The 27,402-nt window shown below is 46.0% G+C and overlaps 1 protein-coding gene across 1 annotated transcript; it reads right to left on the reverse strand.

Annotated features, from left to right (window-relative positions):
• Positions 1–3,878: 3,878 nt before the first annotated feature.
• On the reverse strand, positions 3,879–26,903 carry RIPK4 (receptor interacting serine/threonine kinase 4). Its single transcript, XM_074816870.1, has 8 exons — positions 26,654–26,903; positions 18,595–18,886; positions 10,855–11,003; positions 9,969–10,018; positions 8,783–8,941; positions 7,761–7,867; positions 7,007–7,259; positions 3,879–5,989 (listed from the first exon to the last, which is right to left on the reverse strand). Exons 1-8 carry the CDS (start codon positions 26,833–26,835, stop codon positions 4,812–4,814), a joined length of 2,370 nt encoding a protein of 789 aa, XP_074672971.1. The 5' UTR covers positions 26,836–26,903; the 3' UTR covers positions 3,879–4,811.
• Positions 26,904–27,402: the final 499 nt, after the last annotated feature.

Here is a 27,402-nt window from a genome sequence, read left to right on the forward strand (position 1 = left end):
CCAGTCCCTGTTGAGGCAGGGTCAGGGCATGAACTCATGTGAAAACTGGCTCTGCCAGGATTTATTTCCTCTGATCCAATCAGGTAATGGAGATGGGGGGGAACGACTCGTCAGGCAAATTTGTCTCTTGTGCATGTTGTGAGTCTGCAGCCCGTGGGCCCTTATTCCTGCCGTGGTCAAGGTTTGCTCTCTGCCTGTGGGGCAGAGCCTGCCCCAGGGAGCAGCACCTATGAATGGGCTCTTGCCTGGCTCTTCCGGGAAAGAGCACAGAGCATCTTTCCCCTCATCATTGCCACAGCTGTAGTATCTATCTTGTGCTTCTGCATGTTTCTACTTGAGCTAGGTGTTTCTGTGCAGATTGCAAGTTGCTCTTTATTAGTTTTTAAATGGTCTTTGCTCTACATAACTGCAGAGAAAAGCCTGAAAGCCTCTCCCACAGCAATTCAAAAACACAAGCTAAATAAGGTGGTGGCACCAGTGATTTTAAACCCCATTTTCACTCAAGTACCTGCCTTGTGGTTCCCTACAAGCTCAGGACTTCCCCAGTGCAGCAGGGAGGGCTTCCCAGCGCAGCCGGGCGTCGTGCCTGCCTCCCCGCTGGCACAGCCCCACGCTGCTGCCCGGCCCTGCGTCTCGCTGCCGGCAGCCCGTGACGCTCAGCCGCCGAGCGACCGCAGTGGCCCAACGTGTTGGGATCTGCCTTCTGCCGCCTGCCCTGTTGAAAGGGCTTCCTGTGCTGCTACGCTGCTCTGTTAATCAGCACACCCTTTGGGTTGTGGATCTCTCTCTGGCTCTGCTCAGCGATAGGAGTGCCGGTGTTTGGGTGTTTTGCCACAGCCCCTAGGTTCAAGTGCGTCCCAAAAGCGGGGAGAGGGGCAGGAGTGGAGTGGTGCTGTGCGTGATCCATCCTTCTGCAATACCAAACCAGTGTTGCAAAAGCAGTCAAAGGCTTCATGCAGAGACCTGGGTGCACGTGCGGGCGGTTTTGGCCAAAGAACAGGACAGGCTAAGCCCAGCTGACATCTCAAACCCCTGGCCCCAGGACTCATGTAAAGAAGCCCGGCCCTCTTTCTTCCTTGCTGTGTGTCTCCTTCAAAGAAACAGATCACAGTCAGCGCTGCTTGAAGAAAGTCCTCCCTCTCTGAGAACGGGAGGGAAGAGGAAGGGCTGGACACCCCCTCCCCAGGGTGCAGGGACAATGGGATCTGCTCAGCAGCTGGGCCCAGGGGCAGCTGGGGAGGTAACGCAGGTTTGCACCCCAGCAGCAGAGCACTGTGGCACCCAAAGGCTTTTTGGGGATGCCTGTGAGCCAGTCAGCACCTTATGTGACCCAGCTGGGTTAAAGGAGTGTGGAGGAGAGTAGATATCCCCCCCCAGACCTCTCCGCTAATGGAGACCTTGTAGAGCAGCTCCCACATGCCTTGTTTTTCTTGCAACCCTGTTATGCAGAGCCAAGGTGGTGCAAGAGAGGAGGCAGGAATGAAAGGGCTGAGGTTTGCCTCCAGGCCTCTTTGCAATCACCCAGCAATTCTCTCCCCTCACCGCCCGACACCACCGAGCGTGTTTGAACCGCAGGCTTGTCGAGTCCTCTCAAGGCCTGTAGAAACACGGCACTGCAGCGCCTCGTGCTAAGCAGCAGGTAAATAAAACTACCGGCTGCTGGGAACAAACTGTTGTGAAGACAGGTAATGCATCAGGGGCTGTGCTATCCCCCGCAGGCGGAGGCTGGGATGAAGAAGCAAGGAATGGGGATGGTGCGAGGCACCTTCCCAGCTGCTGGGGCTCCTGCACCCGAAGCCGGCACCAACGAGTGCTGGCAGAAACACAGACTATACTACCTCAGGCATGCAGGCAGAGGCCAGGTTGAAAAATCACATCTAGAGATGAAAAGGTGAAGCGTGTGGTCACTAACACCATTTCACTGTATCTTTTTTTCCTATGCTCTTTACTCCTTGGGCTGAAATAGCCACCTGGGGCCATGGTCAGAAGCCCTAAGGAAGCAGGCAAGCATGGTGTAGCCTCTACTTGATTTTGAAGATGAGCAAGAGGACCTTATGTTCATTTTGCGGCCCTTTCTGCTGCCAGGGAGCAGTTAGGCAGCGTGGGGGACCTGGAGCAAGGTTCAGCTCCGTGGAGCCCTCCGTGCCTTCGCACCACCTCTCAAACCCGCTTCCTGAGCATGTGGGGTTTTGTGCATGGTTTAGGGGTTTGCATGAGGGCTGGAGCTGGTGGGTGAGTGGGCAGAGCCCACGGCCTTCGCTTGCTTCAGGGCATGAGCTGAGGTGGAGGGAGGGAAGCTGGCAGAAAGTGGCGTGGGGAACAGGTTTCCTTTCAGACTTGGGGCAGCCAAGTTCAACCTGCCAGCTCAACTAGGGAAAAGCAGTCAAATGATACTGAGTGTGCGTTTATGGTAGGGTCTGGGGATTTAGTTTTTCTTTTGATAGAGAGTTTGGGGGGGTTTTGTAGATACGTAGCGACAAAGCCCGATATTGCTATTAGGTTGTTCCATGTATTTTTTGGGCATCTTTTTAAAGAATATGGCTAAGTTTGGAAAGAGGCAAAGAAATGCCTGTAAGCTTTAGGTCAGCAGCCCAGTTAGAATTTCAGCAAAGTCTAGAGGAGTGCACATACGATCAGAAAGTCACCCCCAGGAGACCTTTAGAAAACAGTAATTCGTAATTGCTGCATGAGTGCTAATTTAGCACCCCCATTCACTCCTCCTGCCCCCAAGGAAGGCTGGTTCACAGGGACAAATAACCCACTCCAATACTGGCAGCATGTCACTGCAATCCTTTCGTTGTTTTTTCTTTCCAGTGCCAGCTGTGTTGCCTTCTATGTAATGCATAGCTGGTGCCTGTTATTGTGAAAGACAGCATGGAAAATAAAGACTCATGAGTGTGGCCTCATGTTTAATTAGAAGCTAATGTGCTATTATTATTAAGTACTGAAGGAATGTAATGGTGAAGCAGTGCTTGAGCTGTTTTAAAAGCATTTTATAAGTGTACTTTCCCCTTGCCTAGATGGCATACACCACCTTTATTAGGTGGCACAAGACTGCTGTTATGTGGTCTTACAGCTCTTCTGCAGTTCAGACAAACACAGCTGGAATTAATGCATCTCAAATCTCACTGTTCAGAGGACTTTGAAATAGAAGGGTATGGCATGTCCTAGGCTAGGCCAAGTGTTTAATCAGAGTAGCACAGGCCTTGAGAGACTGAAGTGGTCTGTGGTTGAATTTGCTATAAAGAGAGACTGATTAAGTACAGCTTAATGAAACATGACAACCTTATTGGTCTCAAAAGAAGTTGAAGGAAGCAGTAAGAAAATTACTTTTATGAGAAGTTTCATTGTCAGCACCTTGAGGAAGCTTGCTGTGACTGCTGTGCTCCAGTAAGAGGTACATTGCTTTGTAACCTCCATATATTGGCATGAGTGTGGCTTCACCATCTCTTCTTTAATGCATGACCCTGCTGCTTGCTCTGGGGTGGGAACACACCACCAAGGAGAGGCGAGGTAGCTGTCCAGGCAGCAGCCCACCAGTCAACAGGGAAGATTAAAAGCATTTGACTTGGCTTCAAGGTGGGGAAGAAAACTAAATTCCCTGAACAGCTACAGCATAAGAGAAAAGCATCCCTGTTGTACATCAACACATTATGCACATAAAGGCTAGGTTATGCTGGGGTTTGTTCTACAAATTCGTTCTGTAAATATTCATTCAAGCTCCTTACCTTCCCTGTAAAAGCCAAGGGGAATGTAAAACTGAGGACAGCCCTACATGTCAACAGTTTAGGATTCAACATCATTAAACACACACAGTTGTGTGCTGCTGCTGGTCACTGGGTTTTCAGTTGTTTTAACAACTACAAAATACAGACGGATACGGAACACAATCTTTTATTAATAACAGATCACATTTGAACTTTGAAAAGAGTGAAATTAAAAGGCGTATTAAAACATACCCACTCTAAGCAATCTATTTTCTTCAGTAGAAAAAGGCATACAACAGGTAGAAATACTATATACACAGTATATCAGTCTAGTCATCAGCCCCTCCAAACATTGTTTCACAAATTGGTATAACAATGTTAGAATATACCATCCAGTTACAGTCAGCTACAATTTTAGCTTTTGACTTTTTCATTTAAGACAAACCACTAAGCACTTAGTTCAGCTTACTGATCTTATAATACATACAAGGTGGTACTGTATTTTTGGGATCCTGCCTTGTTAATAAGTCTGCCTCATCAATTTTGAGTACATGGAAAGCTGTAATCAGTCTCCATTAAACAGAGTACCTTCTGACACTGAAACATGATTAACTATATCTTAAATATCCCTTTCCTCATCTCTTGCATTAATTTCAAGCAGAGTTGTGTTGTGCTTATTTTACACGGGAGGCTTTCAGCCCAAAATACAGATCACTGCAATAAACCAACTTAGGAAAATAAAAAAGCAGACTTAGTTCTTAAATTAGTTTGGCACATAAAAAAAAAGCAGGGGAGAAACCCACAAAGTTGCATCCTTCTATCACAATATCCTTTTGGAGGGGAATATTAATATACAGACAAGGCAGGCACACGCAGAATGACTGATACAGGCCACTGCATGGCAGACTCCAGCTCTTTGCCTTACAGCTGGCCTTAGTCCATGTGCGCTCTCACTCGCACACTCAAACACAAGTAGCTTCTGCTGGTTGCACCTCAGTCCATCAGCTGACACCACTGATGAGCGGGTCACTGCACAACTGGAGGGTCAAGCTCCGGCAGCCTTCTCGCACCAGGTAGAAAGGTAGCAAGTTCTGTACCTTTTGCTTAAGTCTCACTTAACAACACAGCAACTGAGCTCTTACTGCTCTGCTGAGCAAGCTGTAGCAGGGTCTGACGTGTTGGTCTTTGCTTGTCAGCGTGTGCCCCATGCTTCAGAAGAACCTCAACTGTTTTTGTGTGCCCTCCTCGTGCAGCCAGATGAAGAGCTGTCAACCCTTCACTGTCAGAAACATTGATATTTTCTGAACTGATAAGTTCTTCTACTACTTCAGAGTGCCCATTTTCTGCAGCAAGATGTAATGCTGTCCTATTTAAAGGGCCTCTGGCTAGAACACTGGCCCTTTCATCTATCAGCAACTTCGTTGTCGCTAAATGGCCGCTGCGAGATGCCAAGTGCAGAGCGGTGTATCCTTCTGCTGTGGCTGCCTCAATGTCTACACCGTGTTTAAGGAGCAGCCTTGATGTGCTTGTGTGGCCAGTTTCAGCAGCTATGTGGAGAGCAGTCTGCAAGAGCGTGTTCTGTATGTTAACATCCGACTCCAGGTCTATGAGAAGGCGAGCGACGCGGTAGTGTCCTCGTTGAGCAGCCAAGTGTAGCGAGGTCCTTCCATCCACGGTCTGCACGTTCACGTTTGCACCCCGCTGTTTGGCCAGAAGCTTTACAATGGGGAGATGACCTTGCCAGGCAGCATAGTGCAGTGGCACCCAGTCATCCTTTCCTTTGATGTTCACATTAACACCTCTTCTCAGCAGGATCCGCACAATATTCTCTTGGCCGTACTGACAGGCTATGTGGATGGGGGCTCTGCCTTCAAAATCTACCTCATTTAAAGATGCATTTTTATCAAGCAGCATTTTGGTGCTGAAATCATCCCCATTTTGGGCAGCAAAGTGAAGAGCAGTCCACTGGTCCTCATCTTTGGCATTAACATTGATTTTCCTAGCCATTATCAGCTCCACAATGCTTTTAACTTTCTTCTCAATGGCTATGTGAAGAGGGGTGGATCCTTTCTTGTTGGTGAGGTTAGGGTTAGCGTTGTACAGGAGGAGCCATTTGACACATTCTTCTTGACCAGCTTCAACAGCCAAGTGCAAAAGACTGGAGTTCCCATCTAAGACAATATCAACATCTTGAGGCTGAAGGATCTTCATCAGCTTGCTAGTATCTCCAGATAAAATGGCTTCTGTTAGCTTCCTCTTCTGTATGTCTGTAGTACCAATATCTAGATGGATATAAGGAGGAAATTTTTTACAATGAGGGTGGTGAAGCACTGGAACAGAGAGGTGGTAGATGCCCCATCCCTGGAAACATTCAAGGTCAATCTGGACAGGGCTCTAAGCAACCTGATCTAGTTGAAGATGTCCCTTCCCATTGCAGGGGGGTCGGACTAGATAATCTTCAAAGGTCCCTTCCAACCCAAACTAGTCTATGATTCTATGAAAAAGACACCATCACCATTCTGATACCTATCAAACCTTACTTGCCCATGGCTAACATATCCAGTGGCTTCAGCAATGACTTGACTGCAAAGAAATCCCCTTCCTGCCCCCTGCAGTAGTTTCAGAACAATTTCAGGTCAGATTTGGAGCCCCACTTACTCTTATTCTGTTTCTTGTGAAATGAGTAACAAAAGATGCTGCGATTGATCTCCCTGCACTAATCATTGTTTGCTTAACTGGAAAATAAATGCCTGGTTTTTGCAGCACTGGATTGAAAAGGGAGGGGCGTGTGCACAAAAGTGGAGGTCTTTATTGCAATGTTCATGAGGGCTGCTGAGAAGGTGGCTTGAGTCTTCTCAAAAAAGAAAAAAAAAAAAAAGAAAAGATGCTCAGACTTGGGCTTAGTATAACTGAAAAAGCCACAAACTCAGCTGACCTCACTGAGCATTGGCTTTAGTCCCACTGTGAGCAGGACGCTGGACTAGGTGACCTCCCTTCCAACCAGCCTTTACATGACTGATTCTGTAATTGCTTTAATGGTAATTCAGGTCACTTCTTTCCAAAAGTAAATGAGATTTATTATTTCTCATTAGATCATGTTTGGGAACCACCTCTTTTTGTTTTTTAAATAACTACCTCCAGTAAACAAATTTGTAGTGCTGACAGCAAGAGAAAGCAAGGCTAACAGTGATTTCCAGAACGCTATTCCTTATATGACTACTCTCCAGCCCATTGACTCCCATGCGCCAGTCCAAACAACTACAAAAAAAAAAAACAACAAAGAAAAACCTGACCATTACCTGAACTCTCCCTTTCAAAGGAAAGGGAAAGGGAGCCCCTGGATGAAAAAGCTGAATCTACAGATGAAACTCCTGAAAGCCGCTTGTCACTGGAGGCAAGTTTGGACTCAGAAGAGCTGCGGCTGAGATCCTCAGGGCCTTCCATGGTCTGTGAAATCCCCGAATCCAACTGGGACAACAACTCTGAGAGACTGTAATCCTTAACTGATGGAAGAGCAGGCTCCTGTTTTGGCTGGGATAATGCAGACAGCCCCTTCAAGAGAAGCACACAAGCATTGTAGAAAGGTCAGTAAAGAAAACTGAGCAAGAGGCCCTACAGGAAGAAAAGTTTGTTAGTTTGCAGGTAGCCTTTAAGCACCGATTGTATTAAATGAAACCTAAAATAAGGTCACTGAAAATTTTCAGATGCAGGAGGGCAGCTTTCATCAGTACTCACACAGCCACTAAAGCTGCACAGCTCTTCTGTCTACAGCATGTTTAAAGATCAGTCACATCCACAGTTCCAGCCTTTATCTCCTAACTGTCCTGCTCTTCCTCAACAGTCTTAAGAGTCCTGTGCTGAGGTTTTCCTGAGCTGGTCCATGCATTTGCTGTCACTTTTGCATTCCAGTCCTTCACCAAGACCCACTTCTATAAGGCAAGAAGGTGCTCAAAAGCAGCAAAGAGAAGATTGCTTGGGAAGTTACAGGTCACAGAGGAACCTGTTCCTCACAAAACCTAGTCTGTTTGAACAAGAGATGGAAAGAAGAAATACCTCAGGCTGCTGCTCTGGGGAATTCTTGGTGTCCAGGTCCTGAGTTATCATCTCTCTTGTTTCATCTTCTGGTTTTTCACAAAGGGCCTCTGTTTCTGAAGTGATTTCTTTGAAGAAAACAAGAGAAAGCTTTGTTTGTTGTGGTTTTTTTTCTTAATAGGAGACTTTTCTGAGATGCCCTGTTGCCTTTTTCTATCATTAGAGCTTAACAGCTTTGAGATACTGTGGGAGAAAGACTCCAATTTTGACTCTTCCATCTAGCACCTTCATCAAATAGTGCATGGGGCTGACTGAACAATTCATTTTCACATTCAGACCAGACTGATGTTACATGGTGGCTACATTGGAGGACCGTGAAATGGGAACCAGTCTACTGCTGGCAGACTTAGCCATACATTTTTAAAAAGACTGGAACCCTCCACCCTTCAGTGCCCATACCTTGTTCAGGCAGGAGGAGAAAAGAGGCAAATTTCTCCCATTAATGCTAAATGAAGCCACCTGGAGATAGCACTTGCTGCATCCTTCTGCACATTTGAATTTGTAACAGGTGCTTTGGGAAGTTCAAGCCTTTCACCAGAGTTGCCTTTTATTGGCAGAAAAATGACAGTACAAATTGTTCTGTTACAAGAAACCAGTTTCTCAACATACAACAGTAAATTTCAAGAGCCAGGGGCTTCAATGCTTTGGTATAGCGAAAACCACGCCAACTCCAGCTTGGCATATATGCCCTGATACACACAGTCAGAAATGAACATAATTTCTGGCTAAATGGATCAACTGGTTCAGTACTGGTCTTATTCCTGATGTGTTTACATAACACCATCATGGTCAGACTCGTCCCCAGATAATCCCTTCCTCCACAAATGAACAAGTGGCCTGTATCATTGTCTCTACCATACAATGTGCTCTATTTATTCTGTCACAGAGGTTCACAGCATCTACCCCAAGGATTAACAGAGTCTTGAGCAATAACGTGACTCACAGAAGAATAAATGGGCAGCCAAGCTACGAGGAAACCTTACCTTGAAATGTTGGCCGTTCACCAGGATCATCCTGCCAACATTTTTGCATCAGTTTGATCAAGTTATTACATGAATGAGGTCTGGATTTGGAAACAGCAGGTAGCTCTGGGCGGTGGCCTTTAACTACTTTTACCATAATATGTAAAATGTTGTTTTCCTCTGTAAAGCAAAAGCACACAAATTAAGATCCCCCAGCAAAAGGGATGATTTCTCTTTTGTCTAAGTGCATTAACAGTGTATTAGGCTGAAAATTTGTTTTCATGCATTTTTTTCTAGATTTAGAGTGCTTTCTTTTATCAACAGGGAAAAAGAAGTTGATCTTACTCTCCCACTTCCCGTGTATCAGTTAAAAGCAATTGTCAGTGAATGACTGTGTTCTTTTTCCACCCATAATAGACACAGAACCAAAGGAAAAAAACTCAAACAGCTCTTTGCTACCTCTCTTTGGATTTCCATATCTGCTGTAAGAAAAGTGAACCACAGCTTTTATTTAGATCAAGTACCTGAGGTGAAGGAAGAAAACAAATCAAGCAGTGCAGTAATGTGGCTCTTGACTCTGAAGTCAACCATTGGGCTAAATGGGATCTCTCACTTGGAGAAAAATTAATAGTAGACTGGGACCTGTTCAAACATGTTTGCTATACATAGGCTAGTCATACACACAGGAAAAGTCATAAAGAATAAGTAGCTGCCTGTTGATCGGTACATTTACTGTGGGGTGGAACAAGGCTTATTCTCGCAGACAGGTTTGGTTTTTTTTAAAGAACAAATCTGTACCCACAATCTACAAATAAACTACAGAACCTCTCTACAGAGAAGCTGTTTCTGAAAACAGCGCAGTTGCCTGCCAGTTGGCTTTGCTCTGTGCTGTTCCTTGTTGGCCACAAACGTGTCAGAAGTCTGCACAGGCCACATGCTGATCTGAATCTGTACAGCAAACTCCAACAGAAGCAAAAAGGTGCAGACTAGGGCCCCCTGCGGCAATATGCATTCTACTTTCATGATGTAGGACAAAGGAGGACTTACATTTGTGATCAGAATTTGAGAGCTTAAAAGTGTCTGCCACACAGGACTGTAGGATTTTGGAGGACATGCATGTAAGCTGGGGCTGGTGGAGCAGGAAGCGTGCTTATCAATGGGAAAAAGGAAAAAAATTCCAACACAACTCACACAACATCAAACTTACCTGCAAAAGGCTTCTTCTGTGTAAGAACTCCCCAAACCACAATGGAAAAACTACAAATAAATGCAAAAAAAAAAAATTATTTCTAGAAAAGCTTTAAAAGGAAAAAAAACAAAACAAAACCCAACAAAACCCCAAAAAAGCTAAACAACTCACAGAAGCATAATTTATTTCCCTAAGTTCTCTCTCCTTGTCTTTCACTTCTGCATCTAATTCAGCTGATGAACACACACAGCAAGATGCAACCAAGAACCATGATTTGAAAGTCTAAGTTTCTGCAGGGAGGAACCTGAGGCAGCAAACACAGGGACTGGCTGGAGGCTGCTGAGTTCTTGGTAACATTTACCAGCTACTCCGCACCAAGACCAACAAAATCAGAGAGCAGCAAAGCATTACTGTGGATTTTATTTAATACTTCTACCCTGCAAGACAACTTTAAAGAAATACATTCCATTTAAAATACGACATATCTTTTAATCTACAGCTCTGATTTCCTTTTCCTAATAACCTTACCATGAAAGAAGAACCAAAGACCTAGTGATGAAATCCACTGAAGATAACTAAGAATTTTGTCACAGACTCAAAAAGTAGGTCAGGATGTACCTTTTGATGGGAAAATTAAAGGTGGGCAGAGTGCCTTCCATGCCAGTTGCTAATCAGTGTTACATGGAACAATAATGCTGAAGACTCAGGATCAGCTGCAATTTGTTAAAAGGATTCTATCCTACAAAGGCTTTGCTAAAAGCAAAGTAAAGGAGACCCTTTGCAAGATAAGGCTCAGACTAGATTTAGGGGTTTCATGCTTAATTCAGTTTTGATAATCAGAAAAAGAGGGCTCATTTTACAATATTACCTAAAGTGCTTTTACGTGTTTTCGTAGTTAACTGACCTGTACACATCATGTTTGGTGTCAAAACACCTGTTTTTCTCTTTGATGCGCTCTGGAGGAAGATATGCAATTGTGCCACACAAGCCGTCCATGCTGATGTCATGGGAATGGGACAAGCCATTGCACTTTGCAAGTCCAAAGTCAGAAATCTGCAACAAACAGAGGAGGAAGAGGGGAAGAGAAGTACATGCTACCATTAGACTTCAGAGGCGTTAACAAAAATTTTTCTGTAAAGAATGACAGATGTAACAGGATGATCCAACAAAATATAGCAAGCTGCTGTTCAGGAATACTAAGCTAAGAAAACATCTCTGGAAGCATTATGCTATGGTAGGCTTTTCTTTATGGTTAAACTGAAAGAAAAAGGCAAGCCGTTTTTTGCAAGCAGCAGCATGTTAGCCCATTACACAGCAAACACAACAAACAGTCGAGACAATTTATTGTAATTTGAAACTTGCCAAATTTAGCTAGTGCAAACTACTTTAATGTAATTATTGGTCCTGCCACCCCCTTTCCCTATATAACCTCACACTGTATGCTACGTTTACGTGTTCTGAGCACCTGTTTTCAGTCCATGAGCTCCTCAGTGAGCGCAGGAGAACTGCTCTTTCAGCTATCACTGTTACACTGACCATGTCAACAAGGTCTAAGCCCAACACCAGAGGCACCAAGTGTTAAAAAACCCAAACCAAAACACACACATACATCAAAAACCCACACAGGGAATTCTTTTTGGCAACTAGGAGATACAGCAAGTTGGTGCAGTGACGCAGTGAACACAGCTGAAATGAACAAAACAAGTGACAGCAAGTTCATAAAAAGGAAAACACACCTCCACTTTAATTTGAAGTGTCAAACAAATATGCATTCATTTGCTCCCAAAGGCATACCAATCATCAAGCAAACAGATAGGCAAGGAATTTCCTTTGTCTTACTTATTTCCCACTGGTCAAAAATGTCTATTATTCTAAGTTGAAATTTCAAGAAAAGTCAAGTCTTTTTGGACCACTCAGCCCACTGATTTTTGTCTACATGTTAGATAAGATTTCCTCCTCCTGCCTCACACATTCTTTTTTATCTAATAAATACTAAATTGAAAAATAGGTTTTCTGATGACTCATTCCCCTTTTGATCTTCACAGCTTCTCCTTTAAGAAAGTTCTCCCCCAAAACAAGCATAATTAAAAAAAGCTTTTTTTTTTTTTTTAAATAGGCTCCAACTTTTACACTTTCAGAAGTTTCTGTCTAAAGATACCACAAAGCTAGTCATAACATGCATCCATTACTGGAAAGGGAGAAAACTGCTGCCAGCTTCAGCCTCCTGGAGAACAGACAGGCTACACAGCCAGCCGTCTTCAAATGCTAGGAATCTCCCTTTGCCATAAAACAAACACAGCAACCCACACAGCTTCAGGAGGAACTTCTCCCAGGGACAAAGAGCTCTAGAGATGCATTCTCAGGAGCTGCAGAAGTCCTGCACCCTAGCACACAGGTATATCCCACCTGTTGTCCATCTGTATCTTAAATCTGTAGGGTATTGTGGGAATGACTCAAGAAGAAAAAAACAGGGGAAAAAAGCAAAGTCATCTGGAGGAATAGTTACTCATGCTTGTAGGGCTACACTCTCAGAGAGGGATTGCTGGCCTCCTCTGCAAGCCAAGCACTGGAGTCCAGGAAAGCAGTAAGTAGTCAAGAAACCCAGGTTCTCCAGCTAGTTTACCCTGGGAAGAGCTGAATCGACTGCCCCAGGAAGCGCTGCATGAGTTTGGGGCACTTAGTGCTCCACAGGAGAACAAAAGCACAACCCTAACATCACGCAAGCCCGTGGTGTCAGGTTAATAAATGAACCAACTGCTGCAAGTCTGAACAGATCTGACTTGGTGAAACGCTGCTCTCCTTTGATTAACGTGAAGCAGAGGCTTGTATACACCTCAAGAAATCCATATGGCATGCAGGCATAATTAAAGTAATACACCTTCCTCTTTGTCTAAACAATACTGAGTTTCCTACTGTGTAAGTTAAGAAATAAGGATGAAACACAGACAGCACAGTGACATTCCTGCATTAAAAGCCACCAGCTATGTTGCGTGAATCTAAAGCTAGTGGCTAAAATGGGAGTCTAAGCACACTAGATAGAAGAGGTCTCAGTCTCAGCCTACAAACCAAGAAACAGCTAAGGTGTGTAGTCTACCCACCCCAGGCTAGCAAGAACTTTACCTTGTGAACCTGCCCCTACCTACTGCAAAGGACTAGGTTTTCTATCAATTAATAGGAAATTCATATGTAGAGCAGAGTTTCAATCATATCAAATCCTGCAGAAAACACTGGAAATTGAAGAATTGTTATTTTCCAGGCTGCAACAAAATAGTAAAATTCTACAGACAGTTTTTGTGATTTTTATTAGCTCCTTTAAGGTAAATTTTCCACACTGCATGGTGTATTTAGTCATGCAATTTCTTTAAACATCAGTGGGAACTGTGCAGTGGGTGGAAGACACAGCCATTTAACTTACCTATTTTGCCTTTAAATTGCTTGCCAGGTACCTAGTTCTGCAACACAAGGCACCCATGCTGGTGAAGGTAGTGAAAGCGGAGCACCCCTCCCCACTTCTTCCTCCACATCCCTGCTAGCCCTTGCAGCCCACCCCATGATCCGACAGAACCCGTCATCTCACTCCTCACATCAGCTATTTCAGGTGGCTCCCATCATGCTTCAAAAGCATACCTAATATCAGCAGAGTTAAGAGGAGACACAGAGGCGACAGACTGCTTCATGCAAAACACGTGGTAAAGAGGTAGGAAGAAGAGAAAAAACATTGGCCAAAGCCCACGCAGACAGTGGGATTGTTCATGTTCAGACAGCTCGCTCGGTCTCTGCTCTTTAAAGGTCTGCATGAGAACAAACACGTGAGTAGCAACTGGGGAGGGGAGCTGAACATGTTTTCCTACCCACTTTCCAGCAACACTTACTTTACTGAGAGATCCCAAGATTGAAGATGTTGAGTTTTCTTTCTTTTTTTTTCTTTTTAAGCTTTGTTTGTTTTAAATTGAGCATACTGTGCACACAGTCCTTTCTCTGCAGCTGTTGTTTGAGGACATTTCCATTCTAGTTTGTAAAAAACACTCACTTGCAGTTTTGGATGCTTTGAGTTTGTATAGTTATTTTGTGGAACTTTTGGGTTTTTTCTGAAAACTAGTAGATATGGTCACATAACTACAATGGTTACTAAAGTCATCTATTCCCAAACACTGCAGGGATCTAGCTCCCAGGAACAAAACTGGTGCTTGGAAAGTGCTTTCACTGATGACTCCTGACAGACTGTCCTGAAGTGTGCACTTAGCTTCTGATGCTACATGTCATTTTTCATTTTTCTGCAAATAGACTAAAGAGCCCACTGCAATGGACTTGGGGACAGAGTTCACCAAAAGGTTTTCTTCATCAAATAGGTAACAAAGCCATCAGACTCATTTTTAATTGCTGCTGGCATACCCAGTGTGTGTCTCTGTCCATAGTCTCTATGCACCTGGATATTGAGAATGCCACCACATTTGTCTACGGGGTTTTTTGGTGCTTGGTTGGGGGGCGGGGTCAGACTTGTTTGTTTGTTTTCCTGGGGGTAGGGGAGAAAGGCTGGTTGTTTCATTTTGTTCTTTAAGAAATGCCAGAAATCTTTGAGACCTACATGGGTCACAGGCTTGGACTACTAAAAATTAGGAATAAAAATTAATTCCAAGTGTAGACACTTCAAACATATGTCTTTACTTCAGCATTTGTGAACACACTTCAGTTAGCTACTAAAAGAAGTCTTTCTGAAACAGACTGTCATCCTTTTCCAACCTGCCCTGAAACCTTCACTCCTCAAAACCCGTTTCAGGTGGGACATTTGTAATGCTCTCTTCAGAAGCAGCAGAAACCAAAGCCACAGTCAAACATCCATTTTAATTCATCATAAAACTGCATTACCGTAACAGGGGTGGTCTTGTTCCCTCCCCTGTGCCACAATTAGATCAGTTAGACCAGCTTTGCTGGTTGGGATTAAAGAGCCACAGAACAACAGCCGTACATGGAAGCCTTGATCAGGAGGGGTGGGAAACAGGGAGAATGGACACACAAAACAACAAAGCCTCTTCTCCTTTCTAATAACAGGAGAGTATTTGCAGCTGATGAAAGAAGAAAAAAGTGGCTGTGTTAACTGCATCGGCTAGTCTAATAAAAAGAGACAACCGCTCTTTACCAGCCTGGCCTCTGGGTATTACTTTGACCTACAGTTAACGACCTACATTAAGAAGCTTTCTGATCAACAAATTTGCCATCTGACTAGGCTTCTTCGAACTCCACACTCAGAAATTTTGCAGCCCCTTCTTCAGCTGAAGCAAATAAAGGTGAAGACCACAGAAGCAACGTATCCATGTTCAGCGAGACTATCAGCACGGCACAACACAGCAGCAAGCTTCACTCTTCACACTGGTTTAAATTGGAGCACTGGGGGGAAAAAATAAAAGCAACTACAGCGAGCTTAAAGCAGCACACAGCTGAGACCAGCTCATCCCACTTCAAGTTCTTTAAAAACAAAATCTGGGAGATGAAAAATAACTGGTGGGATTTGCCTCTGTGTGTGTGTGTACACCCACACGTACATACATGCGTGTGTGTACGTATACATGACAAGATGAGGAGCTGCTAAAAACAGGCTGGATAGCAAGAGAAAAAAGAACTTACAAATAATGTTTTTGCCCAGAAGTATTAAGTTGCAGGTGACTTCATTTTAAATACCTGAACAAAAAGTAACACTCTTAACCATGAGATATTGAAGATAAGAAACCTGGGAAGCAGCAATAGAGCATGCAGGCATGGAAGCTGGCAACAAGTTAGGGTATGAGATTACTGCATGGGGGGGTGCATTCTCCCACCGAGGGCCCTGGAGAGAGATCACATCAGAGCAGGGAACAAGTAAACTAACAGCCCGTGAGGGCAGCACTGGAATGTGGCATCGCTTCCCCAGCGCCCACTCCCTGCAAGCAACTGCCATGCCACAGGGAGCTCAGGGGGAGACATCCAGAATGCATATGGAGGGCAGGAGAGCTGAAGACCAAGCTCATACGATGTGGTCCAGTTAAAGAAAAACTAGGTTAGACAGCCCATAAGTACTAGAAGGCTGCATATATGGAACACTGGAGAAAGGGGCATGGAGGATCGTGTTGGTACAAATAGAAGTAACAGGTTGATATTAAGGAAAACCAAAAAAATGTAGGCTGATCCCCACTAGGAAAGCCTGCCTGAGTATAGAATAATCCTCCCAAGGAAGCACACTGCTTGAGGCAACCAAGATGGAGCAGGACATGGCAGGGAAGGGAGCTCCCAGCTGAGGCTCCTGTCAGTACTGAGCTCCACCACCACTCGCAGGTGAGGAGGCATGCATGCATCCATCCATCCTCCAAAGACCAGCAAAGCCTTACCTTGCATTGTACATATTATATATGTATATTTAAAATCACCAAGGAATCCCCCAACACGCCTTTGAAAAAGTTAATATCTGTCTACTTATATCCCTGCTCAGAGCTCAGGCTAATCCCATCCTCTTAATTATCCTCCCAAGAACAAAATTCAGCACACACTTATGTAATACACAGGAGACAGCTTTATGATATGGAGGCACCCACTTGATGATAAGTTCTGTACAACACTACTGCGTTAGTCATCATCCTCACTTGGGGTTTTTACAGTAAGCATTGTGCTCGTAAAAGAAGAAGGGCGTGTTTCCATTTAACTAGCAATACGGCACAGAAGCATTTCTAATGTGCTCCACTGGAAGACTGTCTGTTTCCTGGCTCAAGGGCAAACAGTTTATAAAAGTCCTCCCTACCTCCAAACTCTTCTTCTGCAGTCTGCAACATCTCTTCACTCACCTTAGGATTCTACTAGGGACAGGTCACCTACTAAATTAACGCTAACATTTAAAAAGTAAAAACACTTCAATCATCAGCTCCATTAGCCTTCCAGCAAGAAAATGCACATTAAATCAAGCTGCAGGGTCTGAAATTTAATTACAAGTCTCACATCACACAAAAAGAAGGTTTGGGGCCACGTTTTTAAAGTGAAGGCGCCTCACAGAATATGTATATCTCTTATTTTGCATATGGGTTCCTATGTCTGCTTTGCTGCTTGGAGGGGTTTCCAAGATGCTTGCAGATGTAAAAGACTGCTGGCTGGAAAAAGGAGTGGATTAGACCATTCTTTTCTGAACTTAATAGAAAGGGTCTGAAGACCTTCATGTGCTTCATATACAGAGCAAGTAGCAAAAGTTTAGGGATGTCAGCAATGACCTCAACAGAAACATTTTTTTTTTTTTTTTTAACATTTTGCACTTTGCCCCCCTGTACTGCATCACCACCCAGATACAGGCTATACAGCAAGCTGAATATCAGGCAGCATTTCAACCTCCTGAAACGGTGAGAAAAATACAGCCTTCATCTTGGCTCATGGATGAGTCAAGGCTTAGGAATTTAAGAAGTTATGCAAGCAAGCACAAACTTTAGGTAAATAAATACTTAGCAAATGCTTCTCAGCACCAACATGTGAGAATATACTTTCAACAGTTCAGATCCTGATGTTCTGGTCATAATACCGTGGACCACCTGTAGATGACTCCTATCTTAGAAAGAAAATCCTTCTAAGAAATAAACCACTAAGAGGCCTTGTAAAAAAGCTGAGACTGTCACAGGTGTGATTTCATTAGAGGCACACACCTCTTATGGCTCCAAACCTCTCATGACATCAGGAGAGATGTTTTCATTTAATGAAAACTTCATTTTTATAATGGTACAGCAAGACCAAAGCCATTTGGCCAGTTTGAGGGGGACAGGAAAACAGGGAGCAGATGGATGATGGCACTGATAAAATCTGCGACTACTTGTACCGAGTTATATCAGCCAGCCAGCGTGATTAATCCTGCAGTTCTAGGGTTAAGAGTTTGGCTCCTGATCTGGGGGGCAGAAATCACGAAAAAGATGTTCAGTCTCTTTTCTCTCCAAAAGGAAGGATCAGAAAGCAAGCACAACCTCCTTAGTCCAGCTGTCAAAACAGAACCTCCAACAGAGAAGGCCAACAAGTTTGCTAGCTTACTCTGGAAATGGATAACAAAAAGAATGTCATACTGATACAGCCAGAAAAATTCCCTTAAGTGACCTCTGGTATGCATGAACAGTCATAACAGAGATACTTCTTCACTGTATATGCTCTGAGCAAATGAAAGAAGAAAATTAGTTGCCTCTGGGAAGGCTTCTCTGGACTCCAGCTGTAAATGAGATTTCGGTATTTAGTGGAGCATATAAAGCCAGAAGGACCTAGACAGAACAAGGTTACCACTGGGAGCTGTGAAACTGGCACAGATGATTTAGAGGTTCACATTGCTTTTCTCTCCCTGTTCTCATCTGTCTCATGACCCTACTGCAAGGAAATTTATAGCAGGGCCCACTAGGTCTCAAAACCAGGGTTCACTACGCTAGCACCCTCCTAAAATTTCAGGAGAGTTCTCACAAGCTCCCTAACTCTACCTCTAATTTATGTACCAAAATGGCGCATAGATCAGGTAGACAAGTTTGGGGATTGGAGGGGCTGGGTTGGTGGGCATTCTTCTCATTCAGAAGGAATGCTGCTGGTTTCTCTCAGGCCTTTGAATACGACAGGAGCCATGCAAGAATACCCGAAGGTGGGTCCCTGGCACAGAGTGCCCAGTGCATACCTTGACATGGTAGTGGGCATCAAGCAGGATGTTTGCAGGTTTAAGGTCCAGGTGGAGCAGTGGAGGGGACATGCAGTGCAGGAAGTTCATCCCCACAGCTGTCTCATGGATGATGCGAAAGCGCAATTCCCAGGGCAGAGGTTCGGAGGCCAGGAGCTTTTCCAGAGACCCTGTTTCCATGTATTCCATGACCAAGCCAACCGGCTCTTTACAGATGCCGTAAACAGGAAGTATGTAGCGAAACTTTGCCATTTCCATCTTCCTGGCTTCTTCCAATAACTCCATGCGCTCCCTGGGTAGAAGAGAACAGATGGTGAAGGATGGAGTAGCTGTTTCTCTCCGCTCCCAAACATGCACAAACATTTCTTAAGAACATGAACAACACATTTCATGATCATCACCTGGCTGAACACGCTACATCTCACCAGTCTATACTCCAGGCATATTTCCACATTTACTAACTTTGTTTTATGCTTCTAATGGTAGGCAGCTCACAGCTGCTGAACCACAGGCAACCACTGTACACTTCAACAGTGCAAATATCCCTAGCGTAAAGCCCATCTCCCGGCTTTGATGTTTATGCTGTGCTGTTAAGAACGAGGACGATACATCTAGTGCCCAGATTTACCACCACTGTAACTCCTTGGGCTGAAGTCATTAAGTTTTTGTGAGTCATAAGACTGTGTTAATCAGGAGAGAGCACGGACAGCATTGCTTCAGCTGCCCTGCTGGCACAGGCTGCCAGTGTGCAGGCCTGGGCCTTGGGAGAAGAATCCCCAGGACTCAGGGGAGCAAGCTGCCTGCTGTAGCTAGGGGGACACAGCAAAAGCCTCCTTGTCCTCAAAACTCAAATTTGGCAATTCCAATACTGTGCTCACTCAGCTCCAGCGGATGCCGAAAGCTCCCGGCACGCCATTTTCGGTGATGTAACAGCCCAGCACCAGCACACGTAATAAGCACCCCTGGGTTGTTTACAGGTCACTTTAGCCTGACCCTGCAGAGCACTAAGCGTTACTCAGTCCAAGCTGCAGCATCCCAGGTCAAGACCCTTAATTGCCATGCCCTCCTTCTGTACCTCACACACAGCCTTCGGGCTGCAAGAGCCCGCAAGGACGTGCTGGGCGTCGAGGTGGCAAGAGGAAACCAGGGTCCTCTTCCCAGGCCAACTGTGCCCACAAAGAGGAGCCACACGTGATGGGTGAAAGAACCTCCAGTCTGTCAAAAACTACATTATTAGAGACAATGGGCAGTAGCCAGAGCAGCTTTGGGCCATGGGTACTGATGCATCACTGTTGCTGGCCACCCACCGATTCACAAAAAAGGGCACAGGGAGGTCAGATAGGTAATATTTCCTGAACAGACATGGTCTTATTACATGACAGCTCTTGTACCCAAGGTGTGTACACTATTTAATGGAGAACAGTACCTGAAGTAACAGGACAAAGTTTTAACACAGACAGCTGGTAAACAGAAAATCCTACTTGAAAAGAAAAAAAAAAAAAAAAACAAAAACAAACATTGCTTTGATGCTCCCCAACCCCACATGGGCATTTTGAGATGACCAGCTCTCCTGGAAAACATCAGGGTTCAAATATAAAGCTCAGCGAACACATTCACAGCGGCTGCAACAACTGATGAGAAGAAAGCTGCTCATACCCTCTGCAAGGCAGAAAGCTCTGTCACCTGCCCCCTCTGCCAGTCCCCGAGAGCTGGAAAGCACCTGGGGACCAATCCTGACCCAGTCACAGTTTGTGCCCTCTGCCACTAACCAGTGATGCCAGTTACCACTGTGGGAGCCTCTGCCATGGCAGAGCTATCAGTTCAATCAAACCTTTTTCTTTTAAACCCAAGGCCATCTAGAAGCACTCTCTATTTCTAAAAGGAGAAACTCCAAGTCCAACCTTAGCACTGTGAAGTCTCCCCTTCCTGTTTGTCCCCCATGATGCCTGGATGATCCAGGCAGCAACACACACCACCTGTGCTGAAATGCAGCCTGCAAGGGACCCTCAGTGCTCCCACGTGGGAGCGATTTTAGGAGCCATGGTTTAGCCCTTACACCCTGCACTACGACACTCCCATGACCTGTCCCCGTCCCCTTCCCCTCCACTTCGCCTGCTGTGGGAAGCGCAGAGTTGATGTTTGCCCAGACAAGGTTGGAAGCGCAGTCTGCTGCCTCTTCCTCACCAGCTGCAGCAGCCTGCAATAACCTGATGCAGTTAACATTTCACGCTAGGGGCGAGTCTAGCCTAGCAAGCAGCAGACCTATTTCAGAGGCAAGATTAGGCTGAAAAATGGTTTAAGAGGGACGTACACACCAGGAGGGAAAAAAAAGATAAGGGAAATCTTTTCTATTAACCGTGTTGGCTCCTGCTGCTCCCTACAGCAACTTTCTTGTGAAATAATTGCCTTTGTAGACAAGTACCCAGTTTGCTCTTTGGCAGGCTGGAAGGGAGCGCCTATGAATAACACAGCCAACTCCTTGCCCCCAAGCCACATGCATAGCCAGCATAATTCACCAGGCTTCGGCGGGCTGAGCTCTGGAGTCAGAGATGTAAAATATCTGTCTGAGCCCTTCAAGGCAAGGCAAGAAACCAGCAACAGCTAAAGCCTAACAAGAACCACTAGACTCCTGGGGATGGGGTTCCTGAGCTAACAGCAGCCTCAGAGGGCATCACCAAAATCTCAGAGACCAGCTGCTCAAAATGGGGCATTTCCCTATGAAGAGAGAATTTCCAGTTTCAACAAAATAAAAGAAAGCTCCCTTTCTGCTTGGGCCAGACCCAGTTAGTTGAGTGAATTAACTAACAGGCAAGTGCCCTTTATCTAATTTGCTTCTTTAAATAAAACTCCCAATACAACAATCACCTTTAGCATCTTCCCATACCCACAGAGGTCAAAACTGAACCAGCCAGCCATCCGGTATAGGCAGGGACACATGTCAATTTTCAAATACAGGCCCCTGTCACCTTTAGAAAACAGAAAAGGAAAAAAGACAAAAGGAATAGAGAGCCAAAATACAACTCGGTCATTAGCCAAGTGCTAGAGTGCACTTGCATTAATCCTATTAACACAAACAGCTCTTTAAACCAAGATCTCCTCCATCAGGCAAAGATGAAAGGCCTTTCCCTTCCCTTGGCAAAAGGTGCTACTGGCACTCAGCAAAGCCTTAGGTGCTCTCAATGCACCCATCACCTCAATACACAACTGCTAATGCTGCAACAAACGGTGCTGTAGGTATCCTTCAAGTTCACATTTAACAGATCAAAATATGGGATGGGGAGGTGGGGGGGTATGCTGCTCAGTCACTCCTAGAGCTTAGAAATTATTCTGCAGTATCACCAAGAAACACTTCCCTCCAAAGTGGAGGAAAAGAAAAGCTCCTTATGAGGTTTCTCAGTCAAGAGGCATAGGACTGTCCTCTGTTATAACAGAGTTTCTTATTTAACAGCTACATGATTAAAGAGTCAGAATTATCTTCTCTAAGCACCTTGGCTCCATTCCCCTCCCCCTCCAGTACTATATCCTAACATTATGGCAATAAAAATTAAAAAAGAAAAAGCTTGCACACAGGACAGCTAAGCTCATGTAAATCATGGGGTGCATACACTTTCCCCTATAATAGTATTAGAAGACAGGGGCACACACATCAAGAGATCTAGCACTGGATTCAGTGCCAAACAGCATCTCTGTCAGAGAAGCAATGAATGACAGATCAGCCATTTTCAAAGCAATCAGAAATATTACACAGATGGGGGACCTCTGACATCCCCAAAACAGCTCTCTGTTTCCGCTCAAAGTCAGATCCCAAACGGATAGGGCTCCATTCTTTGGATTCTCCTGGAGAGACAAGGGACTTACTCTTGTTCACTGCCTCACTCCCCAGGGACCAGGGCCCAGCCCTTGTACCACAAACTCTGCCACAAGAACATCAAGAACTACGACTATATCCCTATTTGCATGTATCCCATCTTTATGCCCTAAAGATAACACTTATAAAAATGCAACTTTAAGCTCACCGTAAGTCCTTGCAGTTTTATATTCTCCCATGACTATCATCACATTTCCCTAATGGAGTCTGAGACAGAGCAGTTAAAGTTGCTCCAGAGAAACTCTAAAAGCCCTGAAAACCTGTAATGGGGCCATTCGTGTGAATCACCTGAGGACACAGAGCCAGGCTTCTCCCAGCCCAGGGGAGATCCAGCTCTGCCCAGCCACGCTGCTCTCCAGTGCGGAATGCAAGTTACCTCTTTACAAACTGCTGGTGGTGAAGATGGGGTCCACAAAATTACAACACCCCTGATTTTTTTCAGGGACTCTTCGTCTGCATCATGGCAGATATTTAAGAGCATATGGTGACCTCGGCTCTGCAGGGTACATCTGTAATTACCTTTACACTGCTGATGCTCAGAGAAGAATGTGAATAAGAGGAGAAAAGAAAACCCACTGCATGGTGAGGGCAGAATATATTTAGGGGGGGGAAAAAAAAAAAAGGGGAATGAAATCTCTTCTTCCAAGTTAACAGATATCTCAACCCTGCTAACAGATCTCTGCTGCATAGCCCTGGTACAAGAGGATTACAGGTTAACTTGGACAGCTAGGCTCACCTCCGCTCTTTAAGGAGAACAAGGTGAATATAAAGTTCTAAACTACACATCCAGAGACCACCAGAACAGACATTCATTCATTCATCTTCCTCACCTAAATAAACACAGCATCTGCTAACAGCAAGGCGTTTTCTAAAACCTCCTAAATTTCTAAGTCCTACTCCATTCCTAAATCCAGGTCCTGCAGAGGGAGGTACATGTAGGGCTTTGCTCATTTTTTTTTTCCCCCCATCAAGAAGGCAGACCTTTCCATCTCCACACCCTGTAGTCACTTCCACCACCTAACACCTGCAGTGAAGAGCCCTCTCTGGGAACTGTTATATCCTTCACACTCGTTATAGTCCGCACATTTACGTCCAGCTGTAAAAAATCCACAAAGGCTTCCAGGTTGTTCTCTCTGAGCTAGCCACCCTTTTCCCCAGACCGCACCTCCATTCTGGCCAACCAGGATAAAGAGAAGATACTTTGCGCTCTCCCCTCCAAGTCCTCGGGGAGAGGTTCCTCCATCTTTCTGAGTCACACTCTCCTCTCTTCAGGCTTACACTGAACCTCCCCATCTTGAGTCGCATGTGGGAAATGTGATCTCAGGAGACAGAAAGTGGGAGCAAATAAGGTGTTAGGAATGGAATTTGGCTCGATCGCCTGAGAGGGCTTGGGCTTAAAGGTAAAACCACTTCTGGCTGTACATTCAGTTTTTCTTCTGCTTGAGGCCACTTGGCTCTGTGGTGTGGTAATTGCCAAGGGAGTTACTCCAAATCTCTTACTGTCTGCAGAAACACAGTAAAAGAGACTGCAGAGTATTACAACCACCAAGCCATTATAAACGGGGTTTTAATGTGGTACCAAATAAATAAATAAGAAAAAGCCTCCGTGTTTTTCAGTTAATCTTTCTGATACCAATGGTAATTCTTCTAACTCTGCTGCTTCACAGGGTTCCAAGAAATAGCTAGTCAAATTAATCTCTTGGATTAACAATCTAATTACACAGGCTTGTTTCAGCCTGCAAACTGAAGAGGTAGTGTTTTATTTTGTCTGTGCCCCCCACCGCACCCCGCCATTTGAACGGCACAAGTTTCTTAGAAAGGTTTTGGCTGAATCTCTTTGAGGGGCAGCATTACCAATTACTGAATGGGGTTTGGCAGAGCAGCCTAAGAACCAAAGGAGAAGTATATACAAGTTCAGCTTAGCTTTATTTTGCAGAAGGAGCTATTCCAAAAGCCAGGGACCCTCCAATTTCTAACTAGTGCTCCCCTTAAGCACTTGAAGCACAAATTCTGCAATAAAACAAATAAATTAGTGTTTCAAGGATTGGTTTATCAAAATTAATCAGGAGCTGCAGGAGCCCCATGCCCTCAAAGTTCCCAAATTCTCAAGGCATTTTTGTTCACTGCATGTCATGTTCGTATGGTCTCTCCAGTAACTGCACACCTCATAGCCACAGAGGGACAGGTGGTTCTCTATTGCACATTGAATATATTAATATAGAGATTTGGTAGTAACTCTCAAAATTAATTTTCATATTAAAATAGGTGACAGCATCCTTTGTCTCAGACTGGAAGTTAACTTTCGAGTATATTTCTAGATGTGTTTTGCAAATGAAGAGTATAACAAATGTTCTAGCTTATTTTTAAGAAGTGTTTTAATTTTAACTGCAAAATTAGTCAGCTGCAGTACTATTTTGATTAGGCCTCAATAAGCATCAAGTCTGAGATCTACATTGAAGTTTTAATGGTAGGAGGGCTTGCAGGTTAACCCAATTAAAACACCCTCTGCAACTCTGAGGTCTTTTCCATTTTATTCACAGCACAGTTACCCTATGCGTATATTAAACTCTCCCTCTCCCCTTTGAAAAAAGGGACATTTTACCTCATTTACTATACTACATAAACCATGCCTACAGCAAAGTCAGCAATTCAGATAATGGGCAAGATGCCCCACTACCCTAGTAATCTTGGAGCAGACGGGCTTACAAGCGCTTTCAGTCTTGGGCCAACTTACCTCCCTTCCCCTGCAGAAACCGCAACAAGGGAAACCTTCTGTGACCGAACCAACCCACATCTCAAAAAAATGAACTGCAGAATCAGCTCGTGAGTTGGCAGAGATCCCAGAGATCAAGGTGGAGCTGGAAAAGCTCCATGAACGCGACTTGGCCATATTCATCTCCCTCTGCACAGACGCTGACCTGCTGGGAAATCTCTACTGTCCCTTAAAACAGAAGGATGTTTCTAAAGATGCACCTGACAGTCTTCCTCTCCTAGGAAAGGAGAGCTGCACTCGATAGGCCCCATCGGACACAGCCTGCATGAACACAGAGTAGCTGATTGTCCTCCACCACAGGCCACAACTAGTTACAGAGGGCAGGTGAGCTGGAGGGGGCTTCTCACCATGTGCTATCTTTATCTGCAACTCAATACGGCTCCACACTGGACTACCCAGTGAGGACTCACCCCGGGCAGATGCAGGGAGAAGCGCTGGCCCTGAACTGAAGCTGGAGAACCTATTTCCCAGCACGTCTCCTTTCAGCACCCGCTCCTGAAAAACAGCACGCCCGCGGCTGTAGCGCCCACACCCCGACACCCCCCACTCGCCCCACTGCTAACCACCACCATCTACCACATGTCAGTCACAACTCGTGCATCTGTGAATGCAAGTGAAAGGGCTGGCTTTTCGCAAGGTAGGGAGCTCACTGGAGTGAGACACGGCAGGCCTGGGAAGCCCCCGGATCCTATTTGGCGTTTTCGCTCCTCCTGCGCTTCCCGTTCAGGGCTGCCTTCCATGACCTTTGGAGCTTGCAGCAGGCGTAACGCTTTAGCGCAAGCCAATACACGCACGACCAGGGCAGGGCAAAATGTTTTCCGGATGGCTCCACGGGAACAGGCGAGATCTACACTGCAGCCGTGTGGTGGCTCTTTCCAAGCTGCTGCAAGTGGCCAAGCAACATAGCTTATTCTTTGAGGGAAGCCGGCCCCATTATGTACGATATAACTAAAGGTGTTGGTCCGGGCTTCGCTTAAGTGTGACAAAGGCCACGTTTGCCTAGAGAATATTTAATTGCATGGCCCTCTTCGCGGTGTTTAGTCAGACCTTCGTACCCGTTGTTGCTGTTGGTAAACAGAGCTGCGAGATGGGCTGCAGCCACGGCGCTCCTGCCGCCTTGACACGGGCATAGGTTGGTTGGATTGGATCTTTCTCAAATAGGCGCCCAAGATGCGTAAAATCTGGGCTACACCGCTTGGTTTGTTTCTTAAAAATACAAGGCAAGCAGGAGTATCATCCCCAAAAATCCCTAAGCTCCGGGCTGCAAAGTGGGGAGCCCTCAGTCGCCCCGCGGCTTCCCGGCTGCGCATACGCGCAGCCGGGAAGCCGCGGGGCGACTGAGGGCTCCCAGGCGACCTGTGGGAAGAGCCGCATCCCTCACCTCCCTTCCCCATCCCTCGCCCCCCATCGCCCCTTACTTCTCATCCACATGAAGGCTGGGCGAACACTTGATGGCGAGCCAGGTCTTCCAGTGGAGGTGGCGCACCTTATACACCTGCCCGAACCCCCCCGAGCCGATTTTCTCCCAGCTGCCGAACTCGTTCTCCTCGAAGGTTTTTAGCAGCCCCATGGCCCACGGGGAGCCGCTCTCCCGCGCCATGATACAGCTGCCGCTCCTCGCCCGGCACCGCGGGACCCAGCGGGATCCAGCGCCGCCGCCGCCGCCGCCGCTGCCGCCGCCGCCGCCGCCGCCGCCCGCCCAGGTGAGTCAGGTGGGGCGGGGGCGGCGTCACTTCCTGGGCCGGGCCCGGCCCCCCCCGCGCGGCGGGAGCTGAGCGCTACCAGCGCTGCCGCAGGGGGGGGCCCGGTCCAGAGCGGCCGCCCTTGGCCCCTCACAGGCGGCCGGGATGTCCCCAGAGCTGAGGCAACGCTCGGGGCCCGGCCCTTGCTCCTCCCGACACCTGTGAAAGGCGGCTCCCCCGCCCCGGGTGGGCTGTCCGGCGGCCCCTCTTCCCTCAGGGGGTCCCTACAAGCTCCCGTCGAGGGGAGCGGGGCACCCCCAGTGTCGCAGCAGCCCCCAAGGCCGGTAGCGAGGTGCAGCACGCGTGTCACAGCGGGCTGCGCACCCTGTGACGGTTAAACTATTAAATCAAGGGGGAGGGAAGCACCGGCAGCTGGGCTCCTGCCCTTCCTTCTGCGCAGGGAGCCCAGTGGGGGTCCCTCGGCA

Source organism: Strix aluco, chromosome 2 (assembly GCF_031877795.1).
Source record: "Strix aluco isolate bStrAlu1 chromosome 2, bStrAlu1.hap1, whole genome shotgun sequence".
Taxonomy (NCBI): domain Eukaryota; kingdom Metazoa; phylum Chordata; class Aves; order Strigiformes; family Strigidae; genus Strix; species Strix aluco.